Source organism: Alligator sinensis, unplaced genomic scaffold (assembly GCF_000455745.1).
Source record: "Alligator sinensis unplaced genomic scaffold, ASM45574v1 scaffold1543_1, whole genome shotgun sequence".
In the NCBI taxonomy this organism is placed as follows: Eukaryota; Metazoa; Chordata; order Crocodylia; family Alligatoridae; genus Alligator; species Alligator sinensis.
The window spans coordinates 91855-113585 of NW_005843241.1; the positions used below are offsets into that span (position 1 = coordinate 91855).

At 39.7% G+C, this 21731-nt stretch overlaps 2 protein-coding genes across 4 annotated transcripts in view; one reads left to right on the forward strand and one right to left on the reverse strand.

Annotated features, from left to right (window-relative positions):
• Nucleotides 1-3609, forward strand: part of RMC1 (regulator of MON1-CCZ1) — a 31527-nt gene extending 27918 nt beyond the window's left edge. For 2 of the 3 annotated variants that reach the window (XM_006038071.2, XM_025194546.1), the window contains exons 16-20: nt 248-325; nt 1001-1105; nt 1406-1474; nt 1641-1866; nt 2982-3609. In XM_006038071.2, the coding sequence (XP_006038133.1) occupies nt 248-325; nt 1001-1105; nt 1406-1474; nt 1641-1866; nt 2982-3061 (558 nt within the window). In that variant the 3' untranslated portion in view covers nt 3062-3609. The remainder of the gene's footprint in view (nt 1-247; nt 326-1000; nt 1106-1405; nt 1475-1640; nt 1867-2981) is intronic. The other variant, XM_025194547.1, reaches the window with a different exon arrangement.
• The window catches only part of NPC1 (NPC intracellular cholesterol transporter 1), a 37329-nt gene continuing 19159 nt past the window's right edge, over nt 3562-21731 (reverse strand). The window contains exons 8-25 of the mRNA XM_025194545.1: nt 20885-21255; nt 20334-20560; nt 19636-19736; nt 18543-18645; nt 17370-17559; nt 16400-16582; nt 14287-14401; nt 13092-13219; nt 12858-12998; nt 12208-12297; nt 11754-11944; nt 10639-10754; nt 9683-9812; nt 8971-9171; nt 7702-7933; nt 6053-6166; nt 4803-4965; nt 3562-3699 (exon numbers count right to left, since the gene is read on the reverse strand). Of these exons, the coding sequence (XP_025050330.1) occupies nt 3617-3699; nt 4803-4965; nt 6053-6166; nt 7702-7933; nt 8971-9171; nt 9683-9812; nt 10639-10754; nt 11754-11944; nt 12208-12297; nt 12858-12998; nt 13092-13219; nt 14287-14401; nt 16400-16582; nt 17370-17559; nt 18543-18645; nt 19636-19736; nt 20334-20560; nt 20885-21255 (2879 nt within the window). The 3' untranslated portion in view covers nt 3562-3616. The remainder of the gene's footprint in view (nt 3700-4802; nt 4966-6052; nt 6167-7701; nt 7934-8970; nt 9172-9682; nt 9813-10638; nt 10755-11753; nt 11945-12207; nt 12298-12857; nt 12999-13091; nt 13220-14286; nt 14402-16399; nt 16583-17369; nt 17560-18542; nt 18646-19635; nt 19737-20333; nt 20561-20884; nt 21256-21731) is intronic.

Sequence of the window (21731 nt, forward strand, 5' to 3'; positions counted from 1 at the left end):
AATGAAGAAGTCTTGGTAGACCTGTGCTGCTTCTGAATGGCAGTAATAAAATAAACTGTAGTGGATAACTTAATCTAGTGGAATACACTAATTGAACACCAAAACTGCATGTGAGAACATGGGAAAGAAAAACAGATTAGTGAGACAGTGATTTCTGCTTTGCTAGAAGTGAGGCACTAATACTAATTATTTCATTAATCCACACGTCACTACTGCAGGCTCCTGACTTTCTCCTCTTACTGCCTAGGAAGCACCTCACAAGTTCACTATAGCAGTCTTGATGGAATACATTCGTTCTCTTAACCAGGTCCAGATTGCAGTTCAGGTAAAGCACCTTCTAGTAATGTTGAGCAGTACTGCATGCTTGCTTACACTATGGTAGGCTACTACTTTCATTGAGAATCTTAGGAAAGCAGTAGGGATACTTCAGATTCTTGAAACCCTCTTCCTCCCTGAAAGCAGCCAGGCTTTCAAAAAAATTTGGAGGGGAAAACTCAGCAAGAGTCTCTTTCTCTGTCCATATGTTTGTATGGACAAAAAGCTTGCTCTGGCACAGAGACAAAGGATATTGTCTTCTATGGCTACCTGAAATTCCTTGCATCGGTGTTTGCAAGACTGCTTACAGTATTACTTTAGAGGCTTCTGCTTGTGCAAGACAAGAGTAATGCGTCATAACTTCCAGTTACAAAATCTAGCAGCCTCTAGGTCTATGGTTTGGCCATCTGTTTAAACCAAACCCCCCGTTTACCCTGTGCCAGTAGTCTGTTACATTGACAATTTGAGAACAGTAAGGATACTACTTGGACTCTAAAGGTGGTCATAATATAGTAAGAAACAAATTGGTACTGAAAACATGAACTCAGTTTTATGCACATTTCGGTCCTATTTGGTACTGTGGTTTAGAATACAGGATCTCTCAATCAGACTGAAGACTTGGTATCGAGTCACTTTAAAAGATTGCCACAAGTGAGTCTTGTTTCCTTGTTTCTTGCATTCACAGCATTATCTGTACGAACTGGTCATCAAAACCCTTGTTCAGCACAACCTGTTTTACATGCTTCACCAGTTTCTGCAGTACCATGTGCTCAGCGACTCAAAGCCTTTGGTATGTAAGCTACAGACTCCACTTATTCTTTCAGACGACCAGTTGTTCTCAACCATTTTAGACTTGAGGGGCACTTTCACAACTTGTGAATTGAGCAGCACCCCATTTCACAAACAGTTTATTACAATGTTCATCTTCTTGCTTATTTCTTCACCTTGTGGCACCCCAGGGTGCCTTGACCCTTTTCCCCCCCCCCCATTAAGAATCACTACATTGGACTAATAACTTCCAGTTTTTTAAGGTTAAAATGGTACTACTAATATAATTGTTTTATTAATAGTGAGACTACTACTGTTTCAGGCTTGTCTCCTGTTGTCCCTTGAGAGCATTTACCCTCCTGCACATCAACTTTCTTTGGACATGTTAAAGGTGAGTCTGTAAGTACATTTGTTTTCTGTAGGTTATTCGGACCATTACACAGTGTTACCCATTCACATAAGTTTAATAGATATATGGAAGTGCCTGACTCACTACATTTCTTTGAGACTAAACTGTTTTCACAGATGTAAATTATTGTGTTGTTTGACTTTTGCAGAGACTTTCTACAGCTAATGATGAAATAGTAGAAGTTCTGTTATCTAAGCACCAGGTACTGGCTGCATTGAGATTCATCAGAGGTATTGGAGGACATGACAGCGTTTCAGCCCGCAAGTTCCTTGATGCAGCCAAACAGGCAGAAGATAACATGCTTTTCTATACTATATTCAGGTTTTTTGAACAAAGAAATCAACGATTACGGGGAAATCCTAGCTTCACACCAGGTAAGGAGGGCCACAAAGTCAAGTGACCTTTTAAATATCTAAACAGTGTTTGTTTAAAAAAAAGAAGTGGCGTGTGGAAAACCAACTACTACTTTACTCTTCAGTTAGCAACGTGGAGGTTGGATCTTTCTTTCAAGTGAGATTTTAGTTATGTTCATGCCAGGCTTAGCCATAAGGGGGCTGGTAATAAGCAATGGTAGGGCTGTCAAGCTAGAAGCCTGAGGGATTAATAGCTGCCCTACAGGCTCCCCCTCCTTCCTTTAGCTGCTGCTTCCTTCTCACACCCAGGGGCAGCACAATCCTTGCAGTCCATGTTGACCATACAGGTATGGCCCAGCCACTCAAGCTAGACAGCCCTGGAATGTGTTTCTCAGTTGAAGAACAAAGTTTACTGAATGTGTCTTCAGTACACATCTTAAGAATCCACTTCTAGATAACTGCTACATTTATTATTTCTCAGGAAGACAAGAGGCTACTATATTATGGCTTTAATTAAGTATACATTAATTGCTTTTTAACCCTTTAATTCTCTGGGTAATAACTTGTCTTCCATGATGAAGGTTTATTGCCTACCAAAAAACCCCCTCAGATATTCTTCCTAAGATTGTTAAGTAATTTATCAAGGGATACTATCTTTAAAAAAAAAAAAAAAACCAAGGGAATTAAGGTACTAGTGTTCATAGGAATCTGGACAGTGTTTATTAATAGTCTAACGTCTTTCAGTAATAATCTAACATGCCCTTCAGTTTTATCTACATTAAAAGCATTACCTAATTAAAGAGGTGCCTTGTCCACAGGAATAGGATTTTTTGTTTTGTTTTTACAAAGTGGAAACTTATATATACTTTCCTAGCATACCTGTTGTCAAAATAGTTGGATAGGACTTTCAGGACTTGTATACATCTCCTCTGTAGTAATTAAGTCTGAGATATTCAAAGCCAACATTACCGCTTACCTTCAAAACTTGTGCACATAACTTGACTATGTTATATACTTGTAATGGAACAGGAGAGAGAGATCTGTAACTTGACTCAGTACAAAGCAAAATTAAAACATTAATTTTGACCTGCTAGTAAGTAGCACTTAATGTCAACTCTTCTTCTGTTTGCTTGTAGGAGAACATTGCGAAGAACATGTCAACTTCTTTAAGCAGGTTTTTGGGGAACAAGCTCTCATGAAGCCTCTGACTTTCTGAAGTAGATTACTGTTCACTTTGAAATGTATAAATTTAATTTATTGCATTTGTGTTGTATTTTGAACTACAAAATTGCTATTTTATAATAAAGTATATACACAATGTTTTGGCAAATGTTACTAAAATATTACAACCTCTTGAGTGATGGCTTTTCCCCCTTAAAAATTGAGCCAAAAATTGCATTGACTTGCGTTTAAAAGTTGTGTCAGTGGTTTGGCAGTCCATTCTCATACACACATCACCAACATGGAAAAAGCTATTCAACTTGTGATATAGCTGGCTTACAGTTCTTAAAGAAAAAGAAACCTCTTAAAAATAGTGTTTTAGGATCCTGTTAATGTATCTAGTTCTAGTAATACTGTTACATGAGCCACATGTAGCATTTCCTGAGTTTAAAAGCTGTATGTCCAAAGCTACAGTTGATGTCCTGTACTTGGATTGGTGCACAAGTCGAATTAGTGGTGAATTACATCAGTGTGGTAGTCATAGAAATATTGCTGCAATTCAGTCTTAAACCACAGTTCAGAACATCCACTGAACACTTTGTTAAAAAGACTAGAAGTAGAGGAGTCTCTCTCGTTCTGTACCTTTGTATCTTTCTTGTGCAGCCTGAGTTTTAGCTTTATTTGCAGGTGGGCCTGAGTAAAAGGAAAAAAAAAGTCATGTGTTAGATATCTTCAGCAATGAGGCAGCCACCATTTACTATTTAAAAAAAAAAAAAAACAGCCTAGGAAGATGTCTATCATCCAGGTAAAGAAATGAAGCTGTAGAACACCATGAGTAGATCTGAGATTTTTTTTTGCCAGAAAAGTGGATAGTTGGGTCTCAGGAGCTCTCTTTAAAAATACCTAGGAATAGATACTAGTTAACTGTGGGTATGTTTGAGAACTACTGTGGAGATGTATTTGTCAGGGCTTAACCAAGTTAGCAAAGCCCACATCTTGTACTAACCAGAGTATTTACTTTTCTTCTCAAGCCTGCACTGAGCTGTATGCTAGAATGGTGTTAGCAGTACCTGAACTGGCTAATTCAGGCCTCCAAGCATACTGTGAATGAAGCTGTCCCAAAACACCATGTCCTTGAAGGATTAAATCTATCTAGTAGTATACAAATACACTATTGTTATTACTATTACCTCCATAGCTAATTAAGTCGGTATTCTCTACTTTCACTCAAGCTAGAACCCATCCACATTGCAATAAAGAGGTCGAGGGGGGATGGAGTGTCACCTAAGCACTTAAATGGTGGGATGAAAAAACTGGCAGGCTAATTTGAAACAGACTCCAAGCACCCTGACATAGAAAACCACAGGTCTTCTCTCTCCCTACTCCTCCAACAGATGATCAAATCTTTGACAAGGCATCCAGACACCAATCAAAGTAGGAGCTGATGGTTTCTGGCAGGTGTGCCATAAGCTAGCTCTACACCTTGAGTGCTATTCTGATCCCTTTTTCTGTCCTGATGAGCTGCTCTGCTTTCTGTTCCCTGTCCTATCTGCCTGGACCCTCCCCAATCTGCTGCATGCCCCTTCTAGAAATCTGTTCAACAGGACCATTTGTTAATTACTTTGTATCGGGTAATCCATACCCAACTGAAAGGACAATTTACGTGAAAGAGTTCAAACAGTTCTACTGTCAACATATCTGTAATATTATCTTCTTGCTGAATAAAAGGGGTTCAGAATTCCAGGACAAACTAATCTTAACTTTAAAATGTATTTACCAGTGAGATGTGTTCTTACCTATGTAACTAAGCAGAACAGGAAGAAATATTAATCCATGGCTTGCTCCAAGCAGCACCATGGCTAAATACATCCTGAAGTAGAATATCTGAAAAATCTGGGATTTTGAGAAGGCCAATACAACAATTCCTCCAAATTTTGTCAGAGTGATACCACTGAAAACCTGGTAAGAGAGAATGAATTAAAAGTATTTGCCAACAACACATTAGGACTTCCTGCAACTCAATAGCAAAATAGTGGGTAAGATAACGTATCCCCCTTTCTACAAATTTAGATACTGATCTATATTTCTTGGAATTTCTATCCATTACTTACCCAAAGCAAGGTTAAATCTAAGAATTCTACAGGGGAAGGGAAAGGGGATGTAAACAACATTTTGCAACAAGACATGGTAGTGAGTAATCAATAAAAAGGAAGCGAGATCAGAAAAGTTTATTTTTGGTCTTGCTTTTTGAAGGATCATTACTGTAGCACTTCCCCCTTCCACCTCATGAATTACTTTGTTCCTCTACCATCAAGAGACATTACAAAAGGTAATTTATTACTTTTCTGTAGAAGTTTTCCTATAGCCTCTTCCCCTTGCAATGTGCTATGGCATATTGATAACAGTCAAATGGCCACTTAAAGCCATACCATGGCCACTCAGTTTTGAAGTGTCACCCATAGATGCATCACCTGCTTGAACTAGATTATTACCTCTAGAGGTTCCTGCTTCCATTCAGGGTGCATTGTTAGGAAAAAGCTCCCCTGTAGCATTTACTTTAGCATGCATTATGCTGATATCATGGGTTTAACTACAAGCTGCAGTAAGGTTCTACTTTATGCCTTCCCTAGAGACTTAACCCAGAATCTGATAAACCTCAGATTGTTATAAATTGGGAAGATAATGGCTTTTTTTTTTTTTAAACGAAGACACTATAGTCAAAACATCTGAATCTCAAAGTTGGACTTCTCAATCATCTCTAGACTCAATGGTGACTTCCCTATTTGCTGGAAGACTGTCATCCTCATATCGAGGAACTGCTGATGTAACAGTGTCTCCTTTGTAAGAAAAGGTTAACTACTGTAAGAGGACACTCATAATGAGAGGAAAAGCAGACAAAAAATCCCAATCATACAACTAAGTATGTGTTAAAGCTACTTATCTTAAAGTTTAAATGACTATTCATGGAAACACTACAAAAACATTACTTAGTCATTTTATCTGTGCAGTAAGAGAAACATATTCCCACAAACAAACAGATACTTACAGAACTGCCCATGTGGGACAGGGCTTCTTCAGCACGCTCTACTCTGCTACTCTTTGTACTGATGGTGAATGCTCTCGTCACATGACTGCAGAACTCCACAGCAATACCACAGCTCTGAAGTACAAAGACATCTACTTTAGAGCTCAAACTAATCACGTTAGGACCCACAACCAGCAAAGGGAAATAATTTTTATTACTACAAGAAAACTTCCAAAACAAGCAGTCAAAATAGCATTTTTTTTAAATCTGGGAATCATCAATTTCCAAGCAATATTTGAGAAAGCTGCAATAACCACCAGCACAGAACCTGCCCACTGATGTAACAAATCCTGTCTAAAAATAGCTGATCTCAGGGTGATCTGCCAGATGGAGTCTGTTTTGAATACCATGCACCTATCTACTGATTGAAAACCAGGCAATTCACTTCTTGCACATCCACGAATTACATTATCCACATTGCATTATGAAAAATAAATTCAAATGCTGATCGCTTGCCTCTGAACAGAAAGAATAGCTTAGTCTTACTCCTGACCAGCACCATTTCTTAATGTAATGTTACTTGGGTCTCTTTCACTAATCTCCTTCACCTATACATTTATTCTACTCCATCAGCAGCATCTTGAACCTTTTTATTAGGGGAAGAGAAATACAGAGCATCAGAAAGTGAGCTGCGTTTAGACTTTTTGGTAGACTGGTTCTAACCTGCCAATAAAGGAACAGAAGCCAGAAAGGGTTTAAATCAATGCTTCACCAAAGTTTGCTGCCTTCTCACAAGATGCCTGCACTTTACCACAAAAGGGTCAGCTAACTCTACTTCAAACCATGTTGTAACAGTGACAAGAATAAACAAAACTGGAGCTTAAAAATACTGCTTCTGTGGTTTGCCTGGCTTTTGGGGTTCTCATACCTATATTAGGTTTTTATTTTTTCTCCCACCAATGAAGTACAGTAAGGAGTAGGAACTTTTCTCTGTCCCTAGCTGTATGCCAATATGATTTTAAATCATTATATCATCCAGACCAGCAGTTATGCTGTCCAAAGTGCATAGAAGTCTACTCTGGAAACATCAGGTGGGTGAAACCTTATCACACAGTGAATAATAAGGCAAGATAAATACTACAACAAGAACAACAACTAGTGATATCCATAACCTCAATACCTTGTGCCTCCTGGCATTCTGTAACTAATTTAAGATTTCAGAAAATACTCTGAACCCTTTTGCATTGAGAGGAGTAAAGCCCCTTTTTTAAAAAAAAGCCACCAAACAAGTTACAAAGCAACACACAGGCTGCTGACAGAATGGAGGGGGGAGAATGAACAAACAAGCCTATGTGGTTTACCAGAAACAGCAGTACGTTAGTTCAACCTGGCTCATCTATACAGATGGAGCACTTTATCAGGGCTTTTTTGGTGCTTTTATCTAATAGCTGATTGGATCAACTATTAGATAAAAAGTGTCAACCCCCTCCCCCAAAGTGCCCAATCTATACAGATGTTGGGCAAGCCAGATCCAACTAATGTGCTGCCTCTTCTGAGCATGTGCTGCACTTGGCATGGGGGCACGTGAAGTTTAAAGTAAAGCATTATTTGGGGTTTACATCTGTAAGCAGCCACACAGAGTTTAAAAAAAAAAAGTAAGTAAGTCTTACCATGACAAGGTTGACAAGTGAAACAGCATTCAAGCTGATGCCCCAAAGCCACATCACTCCAAACATATTGGCTATTATCATAGCAATAGTAATGGATACCACTGCAGCAGCCCATACTTCAAAGCCAAGCAGCACAGTTGTCACCAAGAATATTGATGCCAAGGACACACTGAGGTTAAATATAGTGTCATCCACAATTGTCAGATATTGCTCATAAAAGACATAAAACACACTGTGGAAGGAACAAAGGTGGTGGTTAATTAGCTGGTTTGGCTATTACTATTTTGCCGTGACAGAAGAGCTCAGGTTATTGAGGTTTATAGAGGAAAAAAAACCCTATTTCCCCCCTGACTTAACAGGGAGGTACAAGAGGAACTAAAATTTAAAAGAGAACTTTGTTTTCTGAAGTTACCTTTGATTTCTCAAACATAAGAAATGGACTAAATGTGGGAAACAATACTAAATAAGAATAATTTTTGCCATCCTAAAAAGTCTTTGAAGAGATGCACAGAATAAAGTTTGCTGTAAAATAATTATACTAATTTAATTTGTCAGATGTGGGGAGGAAGAGCACTCCTATCTGGGCATTATAAAAAGTGTGCAGTTTTAGAACAAGGAAGATTGGAGAGGAAAGGGGAGACCTCAGAGGGTTATGGTCAGATAGTGGAGAGAACCACCAAACAAGCATTTAGAGCACTGAATTATCCAAATGCTTCAACAATGGTATAGGTAGACAAGGTTCTTTGGGTAAACATGATATCTTTTATTAAACTAACTCAATAGTTGGAAAAATTGTTCTTTGCAAGCTATCAACAATGGTATTACATCCAACAGGCTGGAAAGAGAATAAACAGCAGTATCTAAAAGATAATCTTAAAGACCACACAGATTTCTAGAACAGTTAGGCCTCTATAGACTGAGACAGCAAGACAGGAGGAAAAGGACATACAGTTTAGACAGATATTACATGGTCAGCTGCCTGCTCTCTTTTATACCAACAGGGAATTAGCAAAAGCACTTGTAGTACTGGACAGAGGCAGCTTCCTTTATTTAAAAATCAAAGCACCAGCCAGTTCCCTACTTCCCTCTGCTAAACAGATGCAAGTGCACTTATTTCTAAGGCTTTGTGCTGCAGTCAAAATTTCAGTCCAAGGAAAGGCAGTATGAATAGACAAACACTCCCACTGAACACAAAACCTTTTCTGTACCTAAATCAATATAACTTAGCAAGTTACTCCGCATATTCCAAGCAGGAAAACAACTCCATACCTGTAAGGGAACACACGGTAATTCTTTTCTTTGATACCCATGGTTTCAGTAATGTTATTTGCTATAATCCGTGCTTTCTTTGTGGCATCAATGAAGTCGGCTGAAGTTTTTAGCACAGTGTGGTAAGTCATAAAATAGGTAGCTCCAACCTCAGAATTATTGTTTATAAGGTTGACAGCAGAACTATATGCAGCATGTCCTCTGTAAAGAAAGCAAATATTATTTCATGGATCAGCCACCATTATCTGCATCTCAGGAGTCAAAATTTGTCTATGCAATATAACAGCATTCAAGTACTTGCTAACTCTGTTAATACAAACCAAGATTTCTATTCCCATTACTGTCCAAACATAACAGCAGACAACTCCTAAAGTTTAGACTACAATGTACACCTCAAAAGAAAGGCCATTCTTTAAAATAAAGTTAGGCCAAAAGTAAAACAGATTCTCAACAAACTGAAAAAACAATTGGTTTATTAAGTTGACAGCATTACATTTATCTTCTCCCACAGCTGTAGGAGACAGTTGAGCAAAAGAATTTGCTGTTCTGAAAAGGTTTTTGTTTAAGTGATTTTCCAAATAATAATAATAATAAAAAAAAGTAAGAGGGCCCTGAGTTTTGGCAGTAAGTGCATATTTACAAAGTACAAACAAACATCCTATTTCATCTGTTAGGTTTTGACATAAATTTAAATCAAATTACAGGCACTTACCCCTTGCCACATTTAGGATTAGGATCATCAGACAGAAACATTGGCAGAAATTTCATGAAGTCTTCACCCTGTGGCCTCTGCTTGCCCTCTGGAGTCAGTGAACGACAACGAACACAAGATGGATCAACAACTGAATGAAAAGGGTGAAAAAATACTCCATGAGCCACAAAGCCACTCTACAATATACAGAGCAGTGAATCTCCTCGGAGTAGGGGCTCAGAAGCTCATCCAATCCAGAAAAATCTCAAAAAAATATCTGATTTATTAAACTACTGAAACATTAGTTAAAAGTTAGTTTTTTAAAAAGTTACTTGAAATAAACACACTGACAGGGTCAAATCCTGAAATTTTGCACTGAAAAGGACTAGAATATCCCATTAGACCACTGCTTTGTCTTTGATGTTGCATAAGGCAAGACTGATTCCAAGACTAGCAGCGGTACTGACCACTGTGTTCTGCATTCAGTACCGGACAGATCCTACAGTGCAGACAATTCATCCCACTGATGCAGTATTCAAGACAGGATGAGGGCAATAAACAGCTTTTAAAAAGGGAATGGATTTCATTATACAGAACTTAAAAGGATCAAATAGGCCAATAATCCAATTGGCTATTTTTGGAACAGTGAGGCATAACCCTTATGTTAGCTACCTCCCTTCCCCCCACCAAAAAAAAACTCTTCAAAGACAGTAGCATTTTAACTTAAATAGGGTGTTGCATTTACATTTACTCTTCCTGAAGCTGCAAATCTCAGAACAGGAAAATGGTTCAAAAAGGTACAACATGACCAAATAAGAAATTACGCAAAGCAGGTGGAATGCTACAACAGTAGCAAAGTAAGATATAGCTCTTAGATACAAGTTAGCCCTTACTTGGAAGACTGATGTTTGAACAACTTTTGTAAATATGGCCAAGATAACCATATTGATACATGGAAAAGAAAAAACAGATGTTACCTGAAGCATTGCAAAACTGGCCAGAAGTGTTGTAGAGTCTGCAGCAAGATGACTGTGGCTTAATCCAGTCAAAATAATCGTCAAGCCAGGAGGTGGGAGCATAACCTATTCTTGTGCTGAAAAAGGACAAAAATTAAAAACAGATTAACAGCTGGTGTAAGGAACACAAATTGAATTTAGGTATTTCCCCTGCAGTAAACACTCAAGATTTCCCAGCTGTGACATTTGCAATACTGGCCAATTAGTCTAGCCAGTTCCTGGCATATTTCCTCTTGGCTCAGTCTCAGCCTTTCCTCCCCTTCCACCAGCTTCTCATCTGAGGTCAGCTTTCTGCCTCTCCACTGACTCCTCATACCAGTCTCATTGCCTCACCAGTCCTGATCTCTCCCCCACCCCCCCACCCCCCGCAAACTCAGCCTATCCTACCTCAGGTCTGACTTATCTCCACATTTTCATAGTATCATCATAGTAGCTAGGGTCAGGAGGGACCTGAACAGATCATCTAGCCTGACCCCCTGCCACAGGCAGGAATGAATGCTGGGTTCACAAGACCCCAGACAGGTGATCATCCAACGTCCTCTTGAATTTGCCCAAGGTAGGGGCGAGGACCACTTCCCTGGGAAGTTGGTTCCAGATTTTGGCCACCCTAACTGTAAAATTTTGAAACAGACTTCTCTTCCATGGAGCTTGGGCAGCAACAAGTTAAATTCTTAAATGTTTAACTGGCAACTCTAAGAATTCTGAGCTAAAATTTAACTCTCAGATTCATTCTGGACATTTTATTTTAAATCTCTTACACCACACTGATTCCCTGTCCATCATTATGGCATGAAGGCCCTAGGTCTCTCAAAGTGATTACTTTTTAAGACTCATCCCTGCCTCCACAGCATGCCAAAAATCTTTTCCTTTAATTTTGTTCTGAGAAACAGCTGAAGCATTTCTGCAGCAACTTTCCAAACTAATTCAGCAAAATGCAGACTAACAACATGGAAAGATCCAGCCTGAGTATTAAGCAAGGTATTAAGCAATTAAAATAGGACCCTAGGCTATGAAGTGTTGGGAAACCTTAATTATAATATTTATTCTAGTGATTTGCACGGGAAAAATGCACTTACTAGCTGTCAATCTCTGCTGAAGTAAAGATTTGTTGAACAAGTGAATTGTTATTACATCCCATTCCACCACACACCATATTCTGTCCTTCTAAAGAGCTATAGTTATGTCCTTCTTCTAGCACAAAATACACGGGAGGACCTGCATGCAGGTATTTGCTCAGATGGTTGAAATAATCTATTACATAGGAGTCCTTAAAAAAAAAAGAAAAGAGGAAAAAATGGAGTTAACCCTAAAACAACTCATCAACCAATGTTCATCATCCCTACTGCATAAATGCCAAGGGAGGGAAACATTAATATTTGCTAACAAGTCTGGTCAGGTATGGGTGACAAGGTCTAATGCTAGGGAAATTAAATGAAATAATTTCCCTTCAAAAAGAGGCGGGGGGGGGGGGGGGGGGGGGGGGGGGAGAAAGAGAGAGAGAGAGAGAGAGGGAGAGAGAGAGAAACTTACATCTGGCATTGAAAGAGTCTGATCCAAACCAATCTCTATTTTGTGGACAACTGCTAGACTGAACGACAGAATACCCACAAACAAGGATATCTGTAAGAAAAAAAAAAGTTTGATACATAAAAGCTTAAAAAAAAATTATTAGAGTTCTACAAAGTTGCTCTAAGAAATTTTTTGAAATTCTCCATTTTCTTTGCAATGCAGTGAACATCCAGAATAAATATGTAATGTTAGCCTCACATAGCAATGGCAAATAGTAATAAGAACTACTTTCAGCCCAAGAGAAAAGTATAGTCAAAGCTGAAATTTAATACAGTGTTTATATTTAATATTAGCAACTCAATTCTGTCAGCAGTTTGGATACAATAAGTATAATCAGAGGTCACTAGTTAATGAACTTAGAAAATAAAAGAAAGTCAGATGGAATCTTTCCATTGAGTGCAATAAAACTGGTCCAAATCCCAAATTCAGAAGCAAAACATTTACTTCCTTTGATTGCTAAATATGCAGCCAAGATAATTTGAAAATAATTGTTGCATCTCAGTTACTTTAAGGACTTTTCTGCTAGGTTAAATGCAGTTCCGAGATTCCTTGGAAGATAAGCATTTTGTTCAAACAGATTTCTTGGTCACTATAAGTAAAAGTGTACATACCACAATTGGTCGCATCCAGTCCTTAAGCAGATATGGAGAATATACTGTTCTAAAGAACATAAACAAGATGCTTTCAGAATGCTGAACCCTACTCATGTCATCATCTCCTTTGATACAACACAGAATATCCAATCGATTTCTCTATAAAATAAAATACACATATGTTAGAGTCAAACGCAATTCTGCATAACCATATTAACACCCAATATCAGTTGAACGTTATAATGGACTCACCTCTTGACGTTTAACATCCAAACCCAGGAGACTTACAAAGCATGTGATTTGGAGAAGAAAATCTATGAACACAGCCATTCCAGCAAAGAGGGAGAAAGTGCGGACAGCTGGCATAGTAGACAAAGTTCCTGAAAGAAAAAAGAGGATTATGACACTAGCCTTGGTCCCAAGCCCCCAACAATGTGCACATATATACAGAGAAGGCCTGATTCACCAGCCTGTTGGGGCCACTTTGCTATAAAGCTATCCTACAGCCACAGAACTGGATTTTCCCAAGTAACTTAGGTGGCACATAGCTGCCTTGGCAATTCATGTGCTAACCCCTTACCAACCCAGGGACTCCAAAAGGACAAAATGAGGCACAGTTGGCTCTCTCCTTGCAAAAGGGATCACATTCAGGTCTCCTTAATTCCAGGAGACCTGAATGATCCCTTTATAAAATCACTATCACTCTACACAAGAAAAGGCAAATTTAAACCAATCTCTGTGACCAAGATCCTATTCCAATATTGTAAACCTAGATGTAGTTAACAAGCAAGTAGCCATGGATTAATACTAATTCAGAATGATGTACCTATAACCATCCATTACCAGACTATGTTAAATATAAAAAGGCATTGTTAGGTTGACAGAAGAAAGGAAAAGGCAACATTAGTTGGATGTGGGCATACTGTTGGCACCGCTGGGACTTCACAGTAAGGTCTTGTGGGTGTATCTGAATAAAAGCAGAGACATCTGCTACTCCAGTGAAGTGCTGCTAAAAATGCGAGGGCTACAGAATTATGCTAAATCTTGTGAAGGTTTTGGGATGAAGGTAAAAGACTGAAATTTTCACAACTGAAGCTGCTAGACCTTTTCTCTTATCCTACTATATTTGTGGCCAATCTCTCAACAAGGGCTGGATTGGGAGAGCATTCCATTTCTTAATATTCTGTGTCTGTGTGACCACGGGCACGTAACTTTGTCTTGTTGTGCCACAGTCTTTCCTTATATCAAGCAAGAATAACCAGTGTGTGTCAGTGTCAAATGGCTCAAATCCCTGCATGAAAGACTAAGTAAAACCAAACCTTTTTTGCAGTACAGTGAACATTTTCACTTGGTTGAATGCAGCACAAGCAAAACAAATGATTGTGAACAATACACAGAGTACCTGGGATATTACAATTTCTACAAATTTAGAGAGAGAATATTTTACCTAAGAAAAATGCAACTGTCTCCGAAAAAGAAGAGAGAAATATACTAGGAGCCACATCGCCCAGGATTCTACCAATCTGCTTATCCAGGGTTTCACCTTGGAGACGCTCATCTCTCTGTTTTCAGAAAGTGAAATTAATTGACAAGGTATTAAGAGACAAGTAGTGCAAAAAGCTCTTCAAAAGTACAAGAACAAAGAAGCCTCATCAAATGATTTACTTCAGTGTAGTAACAGGTCAGATCATTAATCTTGGTGACAAACTCCTTATCCAAAGAATAGGTAAAAAAGCATGAGATTTCTCACAATACTCAGTCAGCGTGTTTCAACCTTAAGCAAGAGAGTGTTAAAGTGCAATCCAGCCTCTTTCAAAATATGATGTTTGCTGAGACTCCCAAAAAGATTGCCAGTTATTTATTTATTATAGGCTTTGTTAAAAAAGGCCAACTAGAAATCACGTTATCTACCAAATTTTAAGCTTGGTCCTCATGCTCTGAATTATACAAACAGGCTCCAAAGAGTTTATAGTCCAAGTCAGATGCAAAGTCTACCAATATAATACAAACCTTGGAGTGGCAGTGAAAACTCTCACTGATAAAGCTGAATGGCCTAACAGTGATTATTAGGACTGTCAAACAATTAAAAAATTGTTTGCAATTAGTTGTGCAATTAAAGAAATTAGTCTCAATTAATCATGATTTTAATCACACAGCTAAAAACTCAAAATTATCCATGTACATTGTATGGTTGGGGGAGTGGGGTGCATGTGTGCATGGGGAGAACTTGTGAAGGTGTGGGGGGCTTAGAGCCGGGGGGCTGGAGAGTGAGAGGCAGACACAGAGCGCCCAGCAGATAAGTCTGTGAAGGGAAAGGGGCAGGGGGAGGGAGAAAGGGTAGGGAAGGTGGGCAGATCGAGGCTCCCATGGTGAGGGAAGGAGTAGGGCAAGGGAGTAGCGTGAACGGGGCCCCAGGGCCAGGGTGGGTCATGCGACAGAGCCACGGGAAGCTCATCTATAGGTGCTGGGGGGGAGGCGTGGTTCCCTGCTGCTGCGTGCACCCTTGGGGGAGGCATGAGGGGCACATGCCCCTTGGAACTGTGCACAGTTCAAGGGAGGGTTGCCTGCTGCGGGCTGGGGCTCTGCGCCCTGCTGCTTTTGCCACAACCTGCCCCAGCCCTGGGGCCCCAGTTACCTTAGCACCTGCCCCTGTCCCACACCCTCCCTCACTATGGGGGCCTTGATCTGCCCCCCAGCCTCTTTTCTTTCCCCCTGCCCCTCCCCCTCCACAGACTTACCAGCATGTTGCTGCTCTACATGCAGCATGCAGGCTGCGGCTACTTGTGTGTGTCTGTGGATGCCCCTCCCACTCCCCACCTGCTGCAGCCACCTGGAGCTCACACCCAGGCTGCCCTGTGGTCCCCTGTGCTGCCACCACTGTCCCACTGGGTGGCCTGGAGGCGGTGGAGCAGAGCTCAGGCACGGTCTCCAAAACTATGTGCACAATTAACACATTAAAAAAATTAACACAAGAAACTGATTAACGCGTTCATCACGCACATTAACTGTGATTAATTGACAGCCCTAGTGATTATCTGTGTAATCAGCACAATTTTCAGTCCAAGTGCTGCAACAATTTTCATTGTTCCAAAAAGTAAAGGGAAATGCATTAGAAACAATAAAATTTGCACCCATGGAGGTACAAGCCTTGGGAGGGGAAGGGAGAAGAAGTCAAGCCTGGCTCTTCTCCCAGGAACTGATTCTTAGGACAGATCTCACCCTCCAAAAGAGCAGAGCATGCCATTTCTCTTGAGGTACTCTGTACCTCACAAGGTGGCTGCCCTAAATTACTGAGGACATTTATACACATACCTTTTTGTTCCGCGACATACTGGAGATCTGTTGGGACGGAGCAGACGCAACTAATCAAGTCTGCCCCGCACACAAGTTAACGCGCACTGTGCTGCATCACATGCAGTTGTATAAGTGGCGAAATGCGTGTCAGCGTGCAGAAAATGGCGGCGGTGAGCTTCTGAACTAAAACACCTTCACGACACAAGCACGTGTACAAATGTCCTGAGATGGTACATACATTTTTAAAGAATGCTTAGATCAAGTACCTGAAATGTCTGAACTATGATGAAGATGTTGTCTACCCCAACAGCCAGCACCAAGAAAGGAATTACTTCAATAACAATCAGTGTTAGTGGGACTCCAAAGTAACTGAAGATACCCAGAGAACATGCTACTGAACTCAGTACAATCAGGATTCCTGCAATGCCCAGACAGATTTTTGAATCTACCTATCAAATAAAAACAAAACAAAAACACACAATTTTAATTAAAAGCACACAAAAACACATTCCAAACAAACCATTTGGTAGTGTTTCCTTTTTAGGGGCATAATCTTGCTTTGGGGCGAATATTTGAAACTGAAGAGTGAAGTTGTGTCCAATTTGTCCAACAAGTGCTGAACGCTGGGTCTTGATTTAGAAGTGTATTAAATTACAAGTAATTTTAAGAGCTATAGAGGTTTTATTAATAAATAGGAAGGGATGGTCAGCAAGAGGAGAGAACCAGAGTTCCCAGTTTTTCCTCTTATAAAAACAGCACATAACCCAAATACTTCTTTGCGGCAAATTAAAAAAAAGAAAAGAAAATAGAATGTAATGTAAAACTGTTTAACTATCTACTATTATAAAATAGATAATGAACACTAGGTCAAAGCTGACATCAGACTATTAAACAAAAATAAAGGAGTTGAAATATGAGTTTTTACAATACAGGCAACCCTTGCCATTTGTGAATAAGGCACTGCGTTCATGAAGGTAGCGCCCTTGGCGGCTGGGGGGGGTCAGGGCATGGCTTTGGCAGCTCCAGTGGGAGCGCGGCAGCAGCAAGTGCAGAGCTCCCAAGGAGCTCCTGGAAATGTATAAAGTGTATTTAAAATACAGGTTCAGCATTCACGAATATTTGAAACTGAGAATGCTGAACCTGCAAATAACCAGTGTTTCCTGTACCTTTTAAATGCTATAAGCTACACACACACACACAAATTACGATCACTTTCTTCAACATTACTAAACATACCAAAAATCTTCTGCAGCTTCTGATGTGTCCCAAAGCTATAGAAATGTACAGAAACATTACAGCATAGCTAATCACAACAGTAATGATATCACTGTCACTTTCACGATTTATCTCATCTTCAATGCTCCGTTCAGCAGAGAACGAAATGGTTAAGTTTGGGTTCTGGTAATTTCTCACAAAATTAATAAACCTAAAAAGAAAGAGAGTCTTATAAGTACCAATGAGGAAAAAAACCTCTCATCTTATTCAAAGAATCTATACCCTGAAAGAGATGCGCAGTAGTACAAAGCTGCTTGAAACCTTCCAGGAAGTTAAAGTCTTTAACCCTAAAATGGGTCTTGATATCCTCTTTTGCACTACAGTACATGGTAGTCATGAACACAATTTTGTAGCAGTCTCTTTTTAATTTCCTGAACATTTAATTAGTCCCACTCTCGCACCTCACCACCAGCATGTAATGAATTGTGTTATGTAATGAGATGAAAATATGCCAAATGTGATCAAATGCCCCCAAACTTTGGGTTATTTCTTAACATTGAGCACCCCCCTTCCAAATCCAATTTCTATATAGAAGGTCACACTAGTTTATGTAAACATATAATAGACTGATTTAGCAACATTTTAAATCAACATGTTTTCTACATACAGAGCTATCCCGGTTTATCACCACCTCAGAACATGAGTTTAAATAAGCCCTGTTGTTCTTTCAAGCCCCCAAATGTGCTGCTCTGAAGTGCTTCAGAAGCTAAATCATTAGCTATTTACAGATACGTTCTCCTTCCACTACCACTCAGTTTTATTTTCCAGTGCCATAATCTGGATATAGATGGTCAATTATTTCAGCAAGATGAATGTTTTCACAAGGAGTCCTTAGTTGTTTGATAGCACTTGCTGATAAGACCCAACAATTCAACTCTTGGTTTGTGTTTACCCAGTAAGAATTTCTTTGGAAACCAGAAGAACCAGAAAAACATGTTGAACTAAAAATGAAATTTTGTATTTTTATCATGCGCCATCACTCCTAAATCAATGTCACATTGCACAGAAGACTTCAAAGAGTAAATATGCACAATGCATGTTTAGAATGCTGTATTGTGCGTGACATCCAAGTTCACCAGGTGAAAGAGCTTATGCTAAATGCCAAGGTCTAGACTCAATTATAAGAAAACTTACTCCTTTTCCCAGGCCAGGGCCTTCATCAGTTTTTGTGTGTCATTGTAGTAATTGTTGACAGGAAAGGTAATAACAAGGGCTGTAGCATTATTATAGTTATCTCCTGTAGAAAAAGCAGGGCAGGTTGAAGAAAGAAACATTAAAAAAATTGCAAAAGTCTAATACAGACTGGAAGAGGGAACGCACCTATCAAATAGTTTTCTTGTCTCATTGATTTAAAGAAAGGTTAAATCGCTAGTATCTCATTGATTCCAATCTAGTTATTTCACTTACAAGCAATCATTCGATGCCATGAGCACTCAAACACTATTGCAGACACTTGGTCACTGCAGCAGAATATGTACCGATTTAATTTTTAATATTCATCATTTGCTAAGCACAGGGGCCACACAGTATTGAAACAAAAGTGGAGTGCTGAAGTAATTTATCAAATCAGAAACATTCAATACATACAGATTAGTGCAACAGCTAAACCCCAACTCTTCTCCAAGTGACCAATTGGACCAGAGCCTGTGCATGTCCCCTCCCTAATATTGCTCACAACCCTTGACTATTTCATTCCCTGCTCTAAAACATCACCAGACCCACAAAACCAGACAGCTTTCACAGGACAGGCGAAACAAGCAGGCTATGTTCTGAATGTTCCCCTATGTCCAACAGCAAATGTATTTATTAATATGCCACAACTTTAACATCGTCTTTCTACAAATGGTTGCAATTCTTGAAGAGCAGGTCTAAAACTAAGTCATTAGTGGCAGGGGCGAGCAATTATTTTGGGCGGGGGGCCGTTTACTGAGTTTTGGCAAGCCATCGCGGGTTGCATGACAGGCAGCCAGGTGCATATCAATATTTAGTTTCTAAATTTTTTAGGGGTCCCATGGACCAGATAGAATGGCCTGGTGGGCTGCATCTGGCCCACCCCTGCATTAGTCTCACATGCCTTATTCTTGTAAGCAAGCAATTTACCAGAACTCCCTAAAGTGAATTTAAGCAGCTCCATGAAGCATGGATATGCTCAGACAGACCACACTCACAACTGTACCAGCCTTGAACTTACAAGCATTACAATTTTGTTGGGATTTGCCAGACCTACCATCATATCCTCCCAACACTAGCCATGGAAAAACAGGTCCACCAAATGTTCCCAAGCAGGGATCATGAAGCTGGCTTGTATCATTCAGAGATGCTGGTGCCCTGCAGAAACAGAAAAAAAAATATCACCGTCAAGATATATAGAGAGCAACCTGATGTTTGGGGGAGGGAAACAGCACAGCAGCATTGAGTACTACATTTACTTTACAGTAATACAGAATTGCTCCAGGGTCAGTGAAAGCAAAAAGGTAGAAACAAAGGCTTAGCCAATATGAGGCTGGATGCCCCACTGGCATTTGTTCTAGGTGTTGGAACTTGCCTTCAAACCTGTAAGAAAGTACTCTGGCTTTATTAGGAGTGAAAGTCCCACTGCACTGTGGGCAGATATGGAAATGCAAAGGAAAGATTTCATAGACATTAGGGTTGGAAGGGACCTTGGGAGATCATTGGGTCCAGCTCCCTGCCCAAGGGGCAGGAAGTCAGCTGGGGTCAGATCATCCCAACAAGATAAGCATCCAGATACAAATTCAGAGTACACAACTGAATGGCATTTTATCAGTTGACTTGCAAAAACATAGTTCAGAGACAGCTAATATCAGGATAGATATAGCATATTAAATGGATGCAAAAAGGTAGTTTTCAAGATACCATCAGGTTTTTTTTCTTTTAAAGATGAAACAGGTACTTAGCGCTGCTTACCTGACACAGTACAAGAAGTGAGTGTGAAAATCAGCATACACAAAGAACTCATCCCCAACGACATGGTCTAGAACAGAGTGACTGTTCTGAAAATAATTGAGCACGCTCAAGATAGTGCAGTTCTTGTTGTAGGGAGCAAGAGGGGCCAAGCAGATGTCCTTCAACATTACAGTCTCATTGTCATAAAAGGCAGTTATATTTTCAATAGCATCTTGCAAATCTAGAACCTGAAACAAGCAAGACTATAAGCACAAGCAGGATTCGTTTGGTTTTGTTAGAAGAGCACTTTTTCACAGGTAAGAACATGTTTCAGAATGTACGCAGATATTTTTAGCAGCATGTGAAATGGCTATCATACTTTGAAATATCAGCACAAATCAAAAGAGAATTAAAAAAAAAGTTTTGCTTTATAAGCACTAGAATACATAAAAGGGTTTAAGAAGTGTCAGACAGTTTCATACAGTTAATTTTTGCCTTTAGGGTCCTACAATTATTACAAGCATTGCATCCCCACTTCCCTCATAAGTACCAGCCTGGAAAATTTTTATTACCTGGTGCAAAATCTCTTTGGTAAGCGGAGGCCCAAATGTCTCATCAGCTCCTGATGGGTATGGCGAGTAGATTTCTTGCTTGCTGTTTGGGGCTTGGATAATAAGTTGCTCAGTACGGAAGAAAGGCCCAAAGTGAGTATCAAAGTACTCTTTCTCTTTGCGAGCCTGGCTGCTTGGGGATGACCAGAGGTCTACAGGATTTGTAGTTATCTTGATATATGCAAGGCCTGAACAGCACATGACTACAAAGACCAGGGAGAAGAGAATAACAGGCCGTGGATTTCGAACACAGAAAGCCCCCCACGATGTGAATGTGAGCCTCAAGCCATTTTCAAACCACGCACCAAATCTTTCACCACAAGAAGCCTCACCTGTAAAAACAGGATGCACATGCAGTAAACATTGGATACAACCTATCAACATTAAACACTTCAGTCAGCAACTTTTTGGAATCATTCAAATGTTTCCGTGTAGATATGCTTTAGATACTTTTCATTGAAATTAGTTTGTGGCTTAAGCAGACGATCTCAAACTGCTTGAACACTATCCCAGCAACAGCTATTTCTAACACTTACAGAGACCATTGTGACACAGTCAGATGAAACTGAAGACAATGTTCTAACAGTAATCCTATGTAGGCTTGGATAAAATCTTGACTGGAACAATCAGAGATATCTGTGCTTTAACATGTGGTAGCGTGAGACAGCACAGTTAGAGAATGTTAAAAACATGGTGGGTCATGACAATTTTCTATAACCAAGCTATTCTAGTCACCATGCAAAACTAAAAAGTGTTCCTGAGGATGTCAAATATATAAACACTGGAATGTTAAATTCATCATGCACCT